The 14,831-nt window shown below is 45.8% G+C and overlaps 1 protein-coding gene across 7 annotated transcripts in view; it reads right to left on the bottom strand.

Annotated features, from left to right (window-relative positions):
• Positions 1-14,831, bottom strand: part of LOC112254856 (plasma membrane calcium-transporting ATPase 1) — a 176,601-nt gene that overhangs the window by 14,692 nt on the left and 147,078 nt on the right. For 2 of the 7 annotated variants that reach the window (XM_042324649.1, XM_042324650.1), the window contains one exon: positions 13,519-13,729. The exons of 4 other annotated variants lie outside the window; for them this stretch is intronic. In XM_042324649.1, coding sequence (XP_042180583.1) covers positions 13,519-13,729 — 211 coding nt within the window. The remainder of the gene's footprint in view (positions 1-13,518; positions 13,730-14,831) is intronic. One more of the 7 variants, XM_042324651.1, reaches the window with a different exon arrangement.

The raw sequence follows: 14,831 nt of genomic DNA, 5'->3' as shown, positions 1-14,831 counted from the left end.
GAGGGTGAGAATGAGAGAAAAAGAGAAGGAGAGAGGGAGAGAATGAGAGAAAGGGAGATGGAGAGAAAATTGGAGAAAGGGGAGGAATGAGAGAAAAGGGGAAGGAGGGAGAGAATGAGAAAAGAGGGAACAAGAGAGGGAGAGAATGAGTGAAAAGGGGAAGGAGAGAGGGAGAGAATGAGAGAAGAGGGAAGGAGAGAGGGAGAGAATGAGTGAAAATGAGGAGAGAGGAAGAGAATGAGTGAAAATGAGAGGAGGGAGAGAATGAGAGAAAATGGGAGGAGAGAGGTAGAGAATGAGAGAAAATGGGAGGAGAGAGGTAGAGAATGAGTGAAAATGAGAAGGAGAGAGGGAGAGAATGAGAGAAAATGGGAGGAGAGGAAGAGAATGGGTGAAAGGGAGAAGGAGAAAGGAGAGAATGAGTGAAAAGGAGAAGGAGAGAGAGAGAATGAGTGAAAAGGAGAAGGAGAGAGGGAGAGAATGAGTGAAAAGGAGAAGGAGAGAGGGAGAGAATGAGTGAAAAGGAGAAGGAGAGAGGGAGAGAATGAGTGAAAAGGAGAAAGAGAGAGGGAGAGAATGAGTGAAAAGGAGAAGGAGAGAGGGAGAGAATGAGTGAAAAGGAGAAGGAGAGAAAGAGAATGAGTGAAAAGGAGAAGGAGAGAGGGAGAGAATGAGTGAAAAGGAGAAGGAGAGAGGGAGAATGAGAGAAAATGGGAGGAGAGGGAGTGAATGAGAGAAAAAGAGAAGGAGAGAGAGAGAATGAGAGAAAAGGAGGAGAGAGAGAGAATGAGAGAAAAAGATAAGGAGAGAGAGAATGAGAGAGAAGGAGAAGGAGAGAGGGAGAGAATGAGAGAAAATGGGAGGAGAGGGAGAGAATGAGAGAAAAGGAGAAGGAGAGAGGGAGACAATGAGAGAAAATGGGAGGAGAGAGGGAGAGAATGAGTGGAAATGAGAAGGAGAGAGGTAGAGAATGAGAGAAAATGGGAGGAGAGAGGTAGAGAATGAGAGAACATGGGAGGAGAGAGGGAGAGAATGAACGAAAATGAGGAGGTAGAGAATGAGTGAAAATGAGAAGGAGAGAGGGAGAGAATGAGTGAAAAGGAGAAGGCGAGAGAATGAGAGAAAATGGGAGGAGAGGGAGAGAATGAGAGAAAATGGGAGGAGAGAGAGAGAATGGGTGAAAAGGAGAAGGAGAAAGGGAGAGAATGAGTGAAAAGGAGAAGGAGAGAGAGAATGAGTGAAAAGGAGAAGGAGAGAGAATGAGAGAAAAGGAAAAGGAGAGAGAATGAGTGAAAATGAGAAGGAGAGAGGGAGAGAATGAGTGAAAAGGAGAAGGAGAGAGGGAGAGAATAAGTGAAAAGGAGAGGAGAGAGGGAGAGAATGAGTGAAAAGGAGAAGGAGAGAGGGAGACAATGAGAGAAAATGGGAGGAGAGGGAGAAAATGAGAGAAAAAGAGAAGGAGAGAGAGAGAATGAGAGAAAATGGGAGGAGAGAGGTAGAGAATGAGAGAAAATGGGAGGAGAGAGGGAGAGAATGAGTGACAATGAGAAGGAGAGAGGTAGAGAATGAGTGAAAAGGAGAAGGAGAGAGGGAGACAATGAGAGAAAATGGGAGGGGAGGGAGAGAATGAGAGAAAATGGGAGGAGAGAGGGAGAGAATGAGTGAAAATGAGAAGGAGAGAGGTAGAGAATGAGAGAAAATGGGAGGAGAGAGGTAGAGAATGAGAGAAAATGGGAGGAGAGAGGGAGAGAATGAGTGACAATGAGAAGGAGAGAGGTAGAGAATGAGTGAAAATGAGAAGGAGAGAGGGAGAGAATGAGTGAAAAGGAGAAGGAGAAAGGGAGAGAATGAGAGAAAAGGAGGAGAGGGAGAGAAAATGGGAGGAGAGGGAGAGAATGGGTGAAAAGGAGAAGGAGAAAGGAGAGAATGAGTGAAAAGGAGAAGGAGAGAGTGAGAATGAGTGAAAATGAGAAGAAGAGAGGGAGAGAATGAGTGAAAAGGAGAAGGAGAGAGAATGAGTGAAAATGAGAAGGAGTGGGAGAGAATGAGAGAAAAGGAGGAGAGGGAGAGAATGAGAGAAGATGGGAGGAGAGGAAGAGAATGAGAGAAGATGGGAGGTGAGAGGAAGAGAATGAGAGAAGATGGGAGGAGAGGGAGAGAATGAGTGAAAATGAGAAGGAGAGAGGGAGAGAATAAGTGAAAAGGAGAGGAGAGAGGGAGAGAATGAGTGAAAAGGAGAAGGAGAGAGGGAGAGAATGAGAAAAAAAGGAAAGAGATGGAGAGAAAATGGGAGAAGGTGAGAGGGTGAGAATGAGAGAAAAAGAGAAGGAGAGAGGGAGAGAATGAGAGAAAGGGAGATGGAGAGAGGGAGAGAAAATTGGAGAAAGGGGAGGAATGAGAGAAAAGGGGAAGGAGGGAGAGATTGAGAAAAGAGGGAACAAGAGAGGGAGAGAATGAGTGAAAAGGGGAAGGAGAGAGGGAGAGAATGAGAGAAGAGGGAAGGAGAGAGGGAGAGAATGAGTGAAAATGAGGAGAGAGGAAGAGAATGAGTGAAAATGAGAGGAGGGAGAGAATGAGAGAAAATGGGAGGAGAGAGGTAGAGAATGAGAGAAAATGGGAGGAGAGAGGTAGAGAATGAGTGAAAATGAGAAGGAGAGAGGGAGAGAATGAGAGAAAATGGGAGGAGAGGAAGAGAATGGGTGAAAGGGAGAAGGAGAAAGGGAGAGAATGAGTGAAAAGGAGAAGGAGAGAGAGAGAATGAGTGAAAAGGAGAAGGAGAGAGGGAGAGAATGAGTGAAAAGGAGAAGGAGAGAGGGAGAGAATGAGTGAAAAGGAGAAGGAGAGAGGGAGAGAATGAGTGAAAAGGAGAAAGAGAGAGGGAGAGAATGAGTGAAAAGGAGAAGGAGAGAGGGAGAGAATGAGTGAAAAGGAGAAGGAGAGAGAGAGAATGAGTGAAAAGGAGAAGGAGAGAGGGAGAGAATGAGTGAAAAGGAGAAGGAGAGAGGGAGAGAATGAGAGAAAATGGGAGGAGAGGGAGTGAATGAGAGAAAAAGAGAAGGAGAGAGAGAGAATGAGAGAAAAGGAGGAGAGAGAGAGAATGAGAGAGAAGGAGAAGGAGAGAGGGAGAGAATGAGAGAAAATGGGAGGAGAGGGAGAGAATGAGAGAAAAGGAGAAGGAGAGAGGGAGACAATGAGAGAAAATGGGAGGAGAGAGGGAGAGAATGAGTGGAAATGAGAAGGAAAGAGGTAGAGAATGAGAGAAAATGGGAGGAGAGAGGTAGAGAATGAGAGAACATGGGAGGAGAGAGGGAGAGAATGAACGAAAATGAGGAGGTAGAGAATGAGTGAAAATGAGAAGGAGAGAGGGAGAGAATGAGTGAAAAGGAGAAGGCGAGAGAATGAGAGAAAATGGGAGGAGAGGGAGAGAATGAGAGAAAATGGGAGGAGAGAGAGAGAATGGGTGAAAAGGAGAAGGAGAAAGGGAGAGAATGAGTGAGAAGGAGAGAGAGAATGAGTGAAAAGGAGAAGGAGAGAGAGAGAATGAGAGAAAAGGAGGAGAGAGAATGAGAGAAAAGGAAAAGGAGAGAGAATGAGTGAAAATGAGAAGGAGAGAGGGAGAGAATGAGTGAAAAGGAGAAGGAGAGAGGGAGAGAATAAGTGAAAAGGAGAGGAGAGAGGGAGAGAATGAGTGAAAATGAGAAGGAGAGAGGGAGAGAATAAGTGAAAAGGAGAGGAGAGAGGGAGAGAATGAGTGAAAATGAGAAGGAGAGAGGGAGAGAATGAGTGAAAATGAGAAGGAGAGAGGGAGAGAATAAGTGAAAAGGAGAGGAGAGAGGGAGAGAATGAGTGAAAAGGAGAAGGAGAGAGGGAGAGAATGAGAGAAAATGGGAGGAGAGGGAGAAAATGAGAGAAAAAAGAAGGAGAGGGAGAGAGAATGAGAGAGAAGGAGAAGGAGAGAGGGAGAGAATGAGTGAAAAGGAGAAGGAGAGAGGGAGAGAATGAGAGAAAATGGGAGGAGAGGGAGAGAATGAGAGAAAAGGAGAAGGAGAGAGGGAGACAATGAGAGAAAATGGGAGGGGAGGGAGAGAATGAGAGAAAAGGAGAAGGAGAGAGGGAGACAATGAGAGAAAAGGAGAAGGAGAGAGTGAGAATGAGTGAAAATGAGAAGAAGAGAGGGAGAGAATGAGTGAAAAGGAGAAGGAGAAAGGGAGAGAATGAGAGAAAATGGGAGGAGAGGGAGAGAATGAGAGAAAAGGAGAAGGAGAGAGGGAGACAATGAGAGAAAATGGGAGGGGAGGGAGAGAATGAGAGAAAAAGAGAAGGAGAGAGAGAGAGAATGAGAGAGAAGGAGAAGGAGAGAGGGAGAGAATGAGTGAAAAGGAGAAGGAGAGAGGGAGAGAATGAGAGAAAATGGGAGGAGAGGGAGAGAATGAGAGAAAAGGAGAAGGAGAGAGGGAGACAATGAGAGAAAATGAGAGGAGGGAGAGAATGAGAGAAAATGGGAGGAGAGAGGGAGAGAATGAGTGAAAATGAGAAGGAGAGAGGTAGAGAATGAGAGAAAATGGGAGGAGAGAGGTAGAGAATGAGAGAAAATGGGAGGAGAGAGGGAGAGAATGAGTGACAATGAGAAGGAGAGAGGTAGAGAATGAGTGAAAATGAGAAGGAGAGAGGGAGAGAATGAGTGAAAAGGAGAAGGAGAGAGGGAGAGAATGAGAGAAAATGGGAGGAGAGGGAGAGAATGAGAGAAAAGGAGAAGGAGAGAGGGAGACAATGAGAGAAAAGGAGAAGGAGAGAGTGAGAATGAGTGAAAAGGAGAAGGAGAGAGAATGAGTGAAAATGAGAAGGAGTGGGAGAGAATGAGAGAAAAGGAGGAGAGGGAGAGAATGAGAGAAGATGGGAGGAGAGGAAGAGAATGAGAGAAGATGGGAGGAGAGGGAGAGAATGAGTGAAAATGAGAAGGAGAGAGGGAGAGAATAAGTGAAAAGGAGAAGGAGAGAGGGAGAGAATAAGTGAAAAGGAGAGGAGAGAGGGAGAGAATGAGTGAAAAGGAGAAGGAGAGAGGGAGAGAATGAGAGAAAATGGGAGGAGGGAGAAAATTAGAGAAAAAGTGAAGGAGAGGGAGAGAGAATGAGAGAGAAGGAGAAGGAGAGAGGGAGAGAATGAGTGAAAAGGAGAAGGAGAGAGGGAGAGAATGAGAGAAAATGGGAGGAGAGGGAGAGAATGAGAGAAAAGGAGAAGGAGAGAGGGAGACAATGAGAGAAAATGGGAGGGGAGGGAGAGAATGAGAGAAAAGGAGAAGGAGAGAGGGAGACAATGAGAGAAAAGGAGAAGGAGAGAGTGAGAATGAGTGAAAATGAGAAGAAGAGAGGGAGAGAATGAGTGAAAAGGAGAAGGAGAAAGGGAGAGAATGAGTGAAAAGGAGAAGGAGAGAGTGAGAATGAGTGAAAATGAGAAGAAGAGAGGGAGAGAATGAGTGAAAAGGAGAAGGAGAGAGAATGAGTGAAAATGAGAAGGAGTGGGAGAGAATGAGAGAAAAGGAGGAGAGGGAGAGAATGAGAGAAGATGGGAGGAGAGGAAGAGAATGAGAGAAGATGGGAGGTGAGAGGAAGAGAATGAGAGAAGATGGGAGGAGAGGGAGAGAATGAGTGAAAATGAGAAGGAGAGAGGGAGAGAATAAGTGAAAGGAGAGGAGAGAGGGAGAGAATGAGTGAAAAGGAGAAGGAGAGAGGGAGAGAATGAGAGAAAATGGGAGGAGAGGGAGAAAATGAGAGAAAATGGGAGGAGAGGGAGAAAATGAGAGAAAAAGAGAAGGAGAGAGAGAGAGAATGAGAGAAAAGGAGGAGAGGGAGAGAAAATGGGAGGAGAGGGAGAGAATGGGTGAAAAGGAGAAGGAGAAAGGAGAGAATGAGTGAAAAGGAGAAGGAGAGAGTGAGAATGAGTGAAAATGAGAAGAAGAGAGGGAGAGAATGAGTGAAAATGAGAAGGAGAGAGAATGAGTGAAAATGAGAAGGAGTGGGAGAGAATGAGAGAAAAGGAGGAGAGGGAGAGAATGAGAGAAGATGGGAGGAGAGGAAGAGAATGAGAGAAGATGGGAGGAGAGGGAGAGAATGAGTGAAAATGAGAAGGAGAGAGGGAGAGAATAAGTGAAAAGGAGAAGGAGAGAGGGAGAGAATAAGTGAAAAGGAGAGGAGAGAGGGAGAGAATGAGTGAAAAGGAGAAGGAGAGAGGGAGAGAATGAGAGAAAATGGGAGGAGAGGGAGAAAATTAGAGAAAAAGAGAAGGAGAGGGAGAGAGAATGAGAGAGAAGGAGAAGGAGAGAGGGAGAGAATGAGTGAAAAGGAGAAGGAGAGAGGGAGAGAATGAGAGAAAATGGGAGGAGAGGGAGAGAATGAGAGAAAAGGAGAAGGAGAGAGGGAGACAATGAGAGAAAATGGGAGGGGAGGGAGAGAATGAGAGAAAAGGAGAAGGAGAGAGTGAGAATGAGTGAAAATGAGAAGAAGAGAGGGAGAGAATGAGTGAAAAGGAGAAGGAGAAAGGGAGAGAATGAGTGAAAAGGAGAAGGAGAGAGTGAGAATGAGTGAAAATGAGAAGAAGAGAGGGAGAGAATGAGTGAAAAGGAGAAGGAGAGAGAATGAGTGAAAATGAGAAGGAGTGGGAGAGAATGAGAGAAAAGGAGGAGAGGGAGAGAATGAGAGAAGATGGGAGGAGAGGAAGAGAATGAGAGAAGATGGGAGGTGAGAGGAAGAGAATGAGAGAAGATGGGAGGAGAGGGAGAGAATGAGTGAAAATGAGAAGGAGAGAGGGAGAGAATAAGTGAAAAGGAGAGGAGAGAGGGAGAGAATGAGTGAAAAGGAGAAGGAGAGAGGGAGAGAATGAGAGAAAATGGGAGGAGAGGGAGAAAATGAGAGAAAATGGGAGGAGAGGGAGAAAATGAGAGAAAAAGAGAAGGAGAGAGGGAGAGAATGAGTGAAAAGGAGGAGAGGGAGAGAAAATGGGAGGAGAGAGAGAGAATGAGTGAAAAGGAGAAGGAGAGAGAGAGAATGAGTGAAAAGGAGAAGGAGAGAGTGAGAATGAGTGAAAATGAGAAGAAGAGAGGGAGAGAATGAGTGAAAAGGAGAAGGAGAGAGAATGAGTGAAAATGAGAAGGAGTGGGAGAGAATGAGAGAAAAGGAGGAGAGGGAGAGAATGAGAGAAGATGGGAGGAGAGGAAGAGAATGAGAGAAGATGGGAGGTGAGAGGAAGAGAATGAGAGAAGATGGGAGGAGAGGGAGAGAATGAGTGAAAATGAGAAGGAGAGAGGGAGAGAATGAGAGAAAAAGAGAAGGAGAGAGGGAGAGAATGAGTGAAAAATAGAAGGAGAGAGAGAGAATGAGTGAAAAGGAGAAGGAGAGAGAGAGAATGAGTGAAAAGGAGAAGGAGAGAGAGAGAATAAGTGAAAAGGAGAAGGAGAGAGAGAGAGAGAATGAGTGAAAATGAGGAGGAGAGAGGAAGAATGAGAGAAAAGGAGAGAGGGAGAATGAGAGAAAAGGAGAGAGAGAGAATGAGAGAAAAGGAGAAGGAGAGAGGGAGAATGAGAGAAAAAGAGAAGGAGAGAGGGAGAGAATGAGAGAAAAAGAGAAGGAGAGAGGGAGAGAATGAGAGAAAAAGAAAAGGAGAGGGAGAGAATGAGAGAAAAGAGAAGGAGAGGGAGAGAATGAGAGAAAAAGAGAAGGAGAGAGGGAGAGAATGAGAGAAAAGGAGAGGGAGAGAGGGAGAGAATGAGAGAAAATGGGAGGAGAGGGAGAAAATGAGAGTAAAAGAGAAGGAGAGAGAGAATGAGAGAGAAGGAGAAGGAGAGAGGGAGAGAATGAGTGAAAAGGAGAAGGAGAGAGGGAGAGAATGAGAGAAAATGGGAGGAGAGGGAGAGAATGAGAGAAAAGGAGAAGGAGAGAGGGAGACAATGAGAGAAAATGGGAGGGGAGGGAGAGAATGAGAGAAAATGGGAGGAGAGAGGGAGAGAATGAGTGAAAATGAGAAGGAGAGAGGTAGAGAATGAGAGAAAATGGGAGGAGAGAGGTAGAGAATGAGAGAAAATGGGAGGAGAGAGGGAGAGAATGAGTGAAAATGAGAAGGAGAGAGGTAGAGAATGAGTGAAAATGAGAAGGAGAGAGGGAGAGAATGAGTGAAAAGGAGAAGGAGAAAGGGAGAGAATGAGAGAAAAGGGAGGAGAGGGAGAGAAAATGGGAGGAGAGGGAGAGAATGGGTGAAAAGGAGAAGGAGAAAGGGAGAGAATGAGTGAAAAGGAGAAGGAGAGAGTGAGAATGAGTGAAAATGAGAAGAAGAGAGGGAGAGAATGAGTGAAAAGGAGAAGGAGAGAGAATGAGTGAAAATGAGAAGGAGTGGGAGAGAATGAGAGAAAAGGAGGAGAGGGAGAGAATGAGAGAAGATGGGAGGAGAGGAAGAGAATGAGAGAAGATGGGAGGTGAGAGGAAGAGAATGAGAGAAGATGGGAGGAGAGGGAGAGAATGAGTGAAAATGAGAAGGAGAGAGGGAGAGAATGAGAGAAAAAGAGAAGGAGAGAGGGAGAGAATGAGTGAAAAATAGAAGGAGAGAGAGAGAATAAGTGAAAAGGAAGGAGAGAGAGAGAGAGAATGAGTGAAAATGAGGAGGAGAGAGGGAGAATGAGAGAAAAGGAGAGAGGGAGAATGAGAGAAAAGGAGAGAGAGAGAATGAGAGAAAAGGAGAAGGAGAGAGGGAGAATGAGAGAAAAAGAGAAGGAGAGAGGGAGAGAATGAGAGAAAACGAAAAGGAGAGGGAGAGAATGAGAGAAAAGAGAAGGAGAGGGAGAGAATGAGAGAAAAGAGAAGGAGAGGGAGAGAATGAGAGAAAAAGAGAAGGAGAGAGGGAGAGAATGAGAGAAAACGAAAAGGAGAGGGAGAGAATGAGAGAAAAGGAGAAGGAGAGAGGGAGACAATGAGAGAAAAGGAGAAGGAGAGAGGGAGAATGAGAGAAAAGGAGAAGGAGAGAGGGAGAATGAGAGAAAAAGAGAAGGAGAGAGGGAGAGAATGAGAGAAAACGAAAAGGAGAGGGAGAGAATGAGAGAAAAGAGAAGGAGAGGGAGAGAATGAGAGAAAAGAGAAGGAGAGGGAGAGAATGAGAGAAAAGAGAAGGAGAGAGGGAGAGAATGAGAGAAAACGAAAAGGAGAGGGAGAGAATGAGAGAAAAGAGAAGGAGAGGGAGAGAATGAGAGAAAAGAGAAGGAGAGGGAGAGAATGAGAGAAAAAGAGAAGGAGAGGGAGAGAATGAGAGAAAAGAGAAGGAGAGGGAGAGAATGAGAGAAAAGAGAAGGAGAGGGAGAGAATGAGAGAAAAAGAGAAGGAGAGGGAGAGAATGAGAGAAAAAGATAAGCTGCAGCACTCACATCTCCTTGCAGCTCTCTGAGGAATGGGGAAAAGGGGTATGAGTCTGTGAGAGAGTGTGTGTGTGTGTGTGTGTGTATTTTGGGTGTGTGCTTCTGAGTTTCTAAATTCTCTTGTTTATGTCTGTTTTTGTGTGTCTCTCAGGACGGGGCAGAAGGCATGTGTGTGTCTCTCAGGACGGGGCAGAAGGCATGTGTGTGTCTCTCAGGACGAGGCAGAAGGCATGTGTGTGTCTCTCAGGACGGGGCAGAAGGCATGTGTGTGTCTCTCAGGACGGGGCAGAAGGCATGTGTGTGTCTCTCAGGACGGGGCAGAAGGCATGTGTGTGTCTCTCAGGACGGGGCAGAAGGCATGTGTGTGTGTCTCTCAGGACGGGGCAGAAGGCATGTGTGTGTCTCTCAGGACGGGGCAGAAGGCATGTGTGTGTCTCTCAGGACGGGGCAGAAGGCATGTGTCTGTCTCTCAGGACGGGGCAGAAGGCAATGTTTCTGTCTCTCAGGACGGGGCAGAAGGCATGTGTGTGTCTCTGTTTGGAAGGAGAGGCAGTGCGGTGTCGTGATGCAAGGAACGGCACCCCTCTCCCCCTTTTCTCTCCTCTCAATCCCTCCCCTTAGCAAAGGGCAAGGTCACACCCCCATCCCCCCAACCTTCTCCTCTCACACTACTGAGCTCATCTCTCTTACGACTGCAGTCCGTCACTATCACCAGAGCTAATGGACTGTCTATACACTAATAATACAGATTACTACATCACTTCTAGTCACAGAATCACCCACAGTCATACATTCACCAACTCTCTCCTTTCCCACACATGTTTTCTCAGGGCTGGAGATGGACATGGAGATGGCTGAGCTATCAGCCAATGATCTGGGACTAGATCTTTAAGATTCCTTATGTGTCCTTAGTGCCAGATGGAGAGAAGGTAGGAAAGACATGCTTTCTGAAGTCACAGTATGTAGCCACTGGAAGAAGAAAAGAAGACTAACACCACGCACACAAACCTGCCTCCCGCCTGCGACAGACAGACAGACAGACAGACAGACAGACAGACAAATACTAACACCACGCACACGAACCTGCCTCCCGCCTGCGACAGACAGACAGACAGACAGACAGACAGACAAATACTAACACCACGCACACGAACCTGCCTCCCGCCTGCGACAGACAGACAGACAAATACTAACACCACGCACACGAACCTGCCTCCCGCCTGCGACAGACAGACAGACAGACAGACAAATACTAACACCACGCACACAAACCTGCCTCCCGCCTGCGACAGACAGACAGACAGACAAATACTAACACCACGCACACGAACCTGCCTCCCGCCTGCGACAGACAGACAGACAGACAAATACTAACACCACGCACACGAACCTGCCTCCCGCCTGCGACAGACAGACAGACAGAGACAGACAGACAGACAGACAGACAGACAAATACTAACACCACGCACACGAACCTGCCTCCCGCCTGCGACAGACAGACAGATAGACAGACAAATACTAACACCACGCACACAAACCTGCCTCCCGCCTGCGACAGACAGACAGACAGACAGACAGACAGACAGACAGACAGACAGACAAAGTGCAGAAGCAGCTCAGAACATGGAGAGTGATGTCATTAGAAAACACAACTAACCCTTCACTATTAACCCTTGTGAGACCTCCTGGGCCCTGCCTCATAACAGCGTCTCAGATTAGAGCCTGTCCGCAGGATTGAACTGTTTTAGATATTACCCTGTGTGAGATTAGCCTCTCCTGGGGTCAGGAATCACATGGATTTAACTATTTTAGATATTACCCTGTGTGAGATTAGCCTCGTCTGAAGTCAGGAATCAGATTGATTTAAATATTTTAGATATTACCCTGTGTGAGATTAGCCTCGTCTGGAGTCAGGAATCACATGGATTTAAATATTTTAGATATTACCCTGTGTGAGATTAGCCTCTCCTGGGGTCAGGAATCACATGGATTTAAATATTTTAGATATTACCCTGTGTGAGATTAGCCTCGTCTGGAGTCAGGAATCACATGGATTTAAATATTTTAGTTATTACCCTGTGTGAGATTAGCCTCTCCTGGGGTCAGGAATCACATGGATTTAAATATTTTAGATATTACCCTGTGTGAGATTAGCCTCTCCTGGGGTCAGGAATCACATGGATTTAAATATTTTAGATATTACCCTGTGTGAGATTAGCCTCTCCTGGGGTCAGGAATCACATGGATTTAAATATTTTAGATATTACCCTGTGTGAGATTAGCCTCGTCTGGAGTCAGGAATCACATGGATTTAAATATTTTAGATATTACCCTGTGTGAGATTAGCCTCTCCTGGGGTCAGGAATCACATGGATTTAAATATTTTAGTTATTACCCTGTGTGAGATTAGCCTCGTCTGGAGTCAGGAATCACATGGATTTAAATATTTTAGATATTACCCTGTGTGAGATTAGCCTCTCCTGGGGTCAGGAATCACATGGATTTAACTATTTTAGATATTACCCTGTGTGAGATTAGCCTCGTCTGGAGTCAGGAATCACATGGATTTAAATATTTTAGATATTACCCTGTGTGAGATTAGCCTCGTCTGGAGTCAGGAATCACATGGATTTAAATATTTTAGTTATTACCCTGTGTGAGATTAGCCTCTCCTGGGGTCAGGAATCACATGGATTTAAATATTTTAGATATTACCCTGTGTGAGATTAGCCTCGTCTGGAGTCAGGAATCACATGGATTTAAATATTTTAGTTATTACCCTGTGTGAGATTAGCCTCACCTGGGGTCAGGAATCACATGGATTTAAATATTTTAGTTATTACCCTGTGTGAGATTAGCCTCACCTGGGGTCAGGAATCACATGGATTTAAATATTTTAGATATTACCCTGTGTGAGATTAGCCTCGTCTGGAGTCAGGAATCACATGGATTTAAATATTTTAGTTATTACCCTGTGTGAGATTAGCCTCTCCTGGGGTCAGGAATCACATGGATTTAAATATTTTAGATATTACCCTGTGTGAGATTAGCCTCTCCTGGGGTCAGGAATCACATGGATTTAAATATTTTAGATATTACCCTGTGTGAGATTAGCCTCTCCTGGGGTCAGGAATCACATGGATTTAAATATTTTAGATATTACCCTGTGTGAGATTAGCCTCGTCTGGAGTCAGGAATCACATGGATTTAAATATTTTAGATATTACCCTGTGTGAGATTAGCCTCTCCTGGGGTCAGGAATCACATGGATTTAAATATTTTAGTTATTACCCTGTGTGAGATTAGCCTCTCCTGGGGTCAGGAATCACATGGATTTAAATATTTTAGATATTACCCTGTGTGAGATTAGCCTCGTCTGGAGTCAGGAATCACATGGATTTAAATATTTTAGATATTACCCTGTGTGAGATTAGCCTCTCCTGGGGTCAGGAATCACATGGATTTAACTATTTTAGATATTACCCTGTGTGAGATTAGCCTCGTCTGGAGTCAGGAATCACATGGATTTAAATATTTTAGATATTACCCTGTGTGAGATTAGCCTCGTCTGGAGTCAGGAATCACATGGATTTAAATATTTTAGTTATTACCCTGTGTGAGATTAGCCTCACCTGGGGTCAGGAATCACATGGATTTGGCCATTTATTTCCTGCCTATTCCTTTAGGTTGATCTGGCCTCACTGAGATGTCTCACCAGGGTTAATACATGCAGATCATATTAGGAGTTTGGAGAACTCCAACCCCACGATGCACTGGGAGAAGCCGTAGGAGAGATGCAAAGTGAACCGAGGAAGCAGGACGGTTTTTCTGTGTAGTAGCAAGGGGTGAGTAAACGAGTGCAATAGAGGGAGAGAGAGGGCTAATGAGTGAAAGAGTAGAAGAGAGAGAAATCAAGAATATGAGATAGAGAGGTAGAGAAACGCTAGAGACTTAGTTAGAGAAGGTAGTCAGCAGGCATCGGCAGGCTGTGGTTGGGGTAATGATGGCCAATCATTCAAACAGTCAGTCAGTCATGCATCATTCAGCATTCTGATTGGAGGAGAAGGAGGAGGCGGTAGAAAAGACAGCTCGTTGTTAATGGGACGCCATGGCGACCGCTCACTCACTGCCTGCAGTGGAGGAGGAAGCAGCGACGGCAGGAGTAGGAAGGGGCGGGGCCCCGGCAGAGTTGGCAGACAGGGAGGAAGAGGAAAGCCCTACGTGTGTGGGGCTAGAGACTGTTTTGGCGTCGTTGTGCTGGCTGACCACTGAGGGCTGGCGTCTCAATGCCCCCGGCACCGGAGCCTGACCCGTCTGGAATGTATAGACCACGTCCATCTGCAAACAACAGTCCACAGCACAGTTAGAGAGAGAAGAAAGGAGAGAAAGAAAGAGAGAGGGGGTGAGGAGAGAGAGGGTGAGAGGGAACGGAAGATTGAGAAAGAGGATTAAAGAGAGAGAGAGAGAGAGAGAGAGAGAGAGAGAGGGGGGGGGGTGAGGAGAGAGAGGGTGAGAGGGAACGGAAGAGTGAGAAAGAGGATTAAAAAAGAGAGAGAGAGAGAGAGAGGGGGTGAGGAGAGAGAGGGTGAGAGGGAACGGAAGAGTGAGAAAGAGGATTAAAAAAGAGAGAGAGAGAGAGAGAGAGAGGAGTGGAGAGATAGCAGAAAGAGACACTGCATGGGCAGAGCAGAAACAATGGCTATGAAAATAGAGAAAATCCCCAAATTGTTAGTTGGAAGGGAAAGAAGGGGGGATTGGTGAAATTGAGGGAGAGGACTGGAATGCCTGCCACTGAATGAAAGGCGGGATATTCTGTTGTGACAGAGGAAAGGCTGAGTGCACCGGTGGGAACGAGGGAGGGAGCGATGGAGAGAATCACAAAAGAATATAAGTTTGGTGTGAAGTCATCCTCCTCTTCCCAATTATGTCCTGGTTGTGTTTGACTAACCAGCCGTACTCACACATACAACCGCAGCCCACCAGGATTAGTCAGGGCGAGGGAAGGGAGTCGTAGTGGGGGAGATAAGGACCCAATTAGCTCACTGCCTCTCTCAGTCACCTTCTTCCTCCCATCCCTCCGTCGTCCCCAGGAGAGAGAGAGAGAATGCTCTACTGATTCTCCTCTCAGCACTTCCCTTATCAGTGTGATAGAGGGAGGAGGGGAGGGAGGAGATGAATGAGAACATTTGGCTGAGGAAGTTGAACGTCAGAATGGGAATACAAATCTGGAGCAAACAAAATAAACGACCTTGGGAGAAACGAATAAGGAGCAGCAATTATTGCGTTGTGTTCCAATGAACGGGGAAAATGTGTCAACATTAAAACATGTTAATTAGTTCTAAATGTACACACAGTGTATGAAAATATACTGATAACAAAACAGTCTAAAAACTACACATACAACAGAGATGCTAAACTCGTCTTATTGAACCCAGCAGAT

The sequence above is a fragment of the Oncorhynchus tshawytscha genome, linkage group LG07 (genome assembly GCF_018296145.1).
Source record: "Oncorhynchus tshawytscha isolate Ot180627B linkage group LG07, Otsh_v2.0, whole genome shotgun sequence".
NCBI classification, from domain to species: domain Eukaryota; kingdom Metazoa; phylum Chordata; class Actinopteri; order Salmoniformes; family Salmonidae; genus Oncorhynchus; species Oncorhynchus tshawytscha.
The sequence above is the reverse complement of the archived record's forward strand: the minus strand, read 5'-3'. Positions and strand labels throughout refer to the sequence as shown.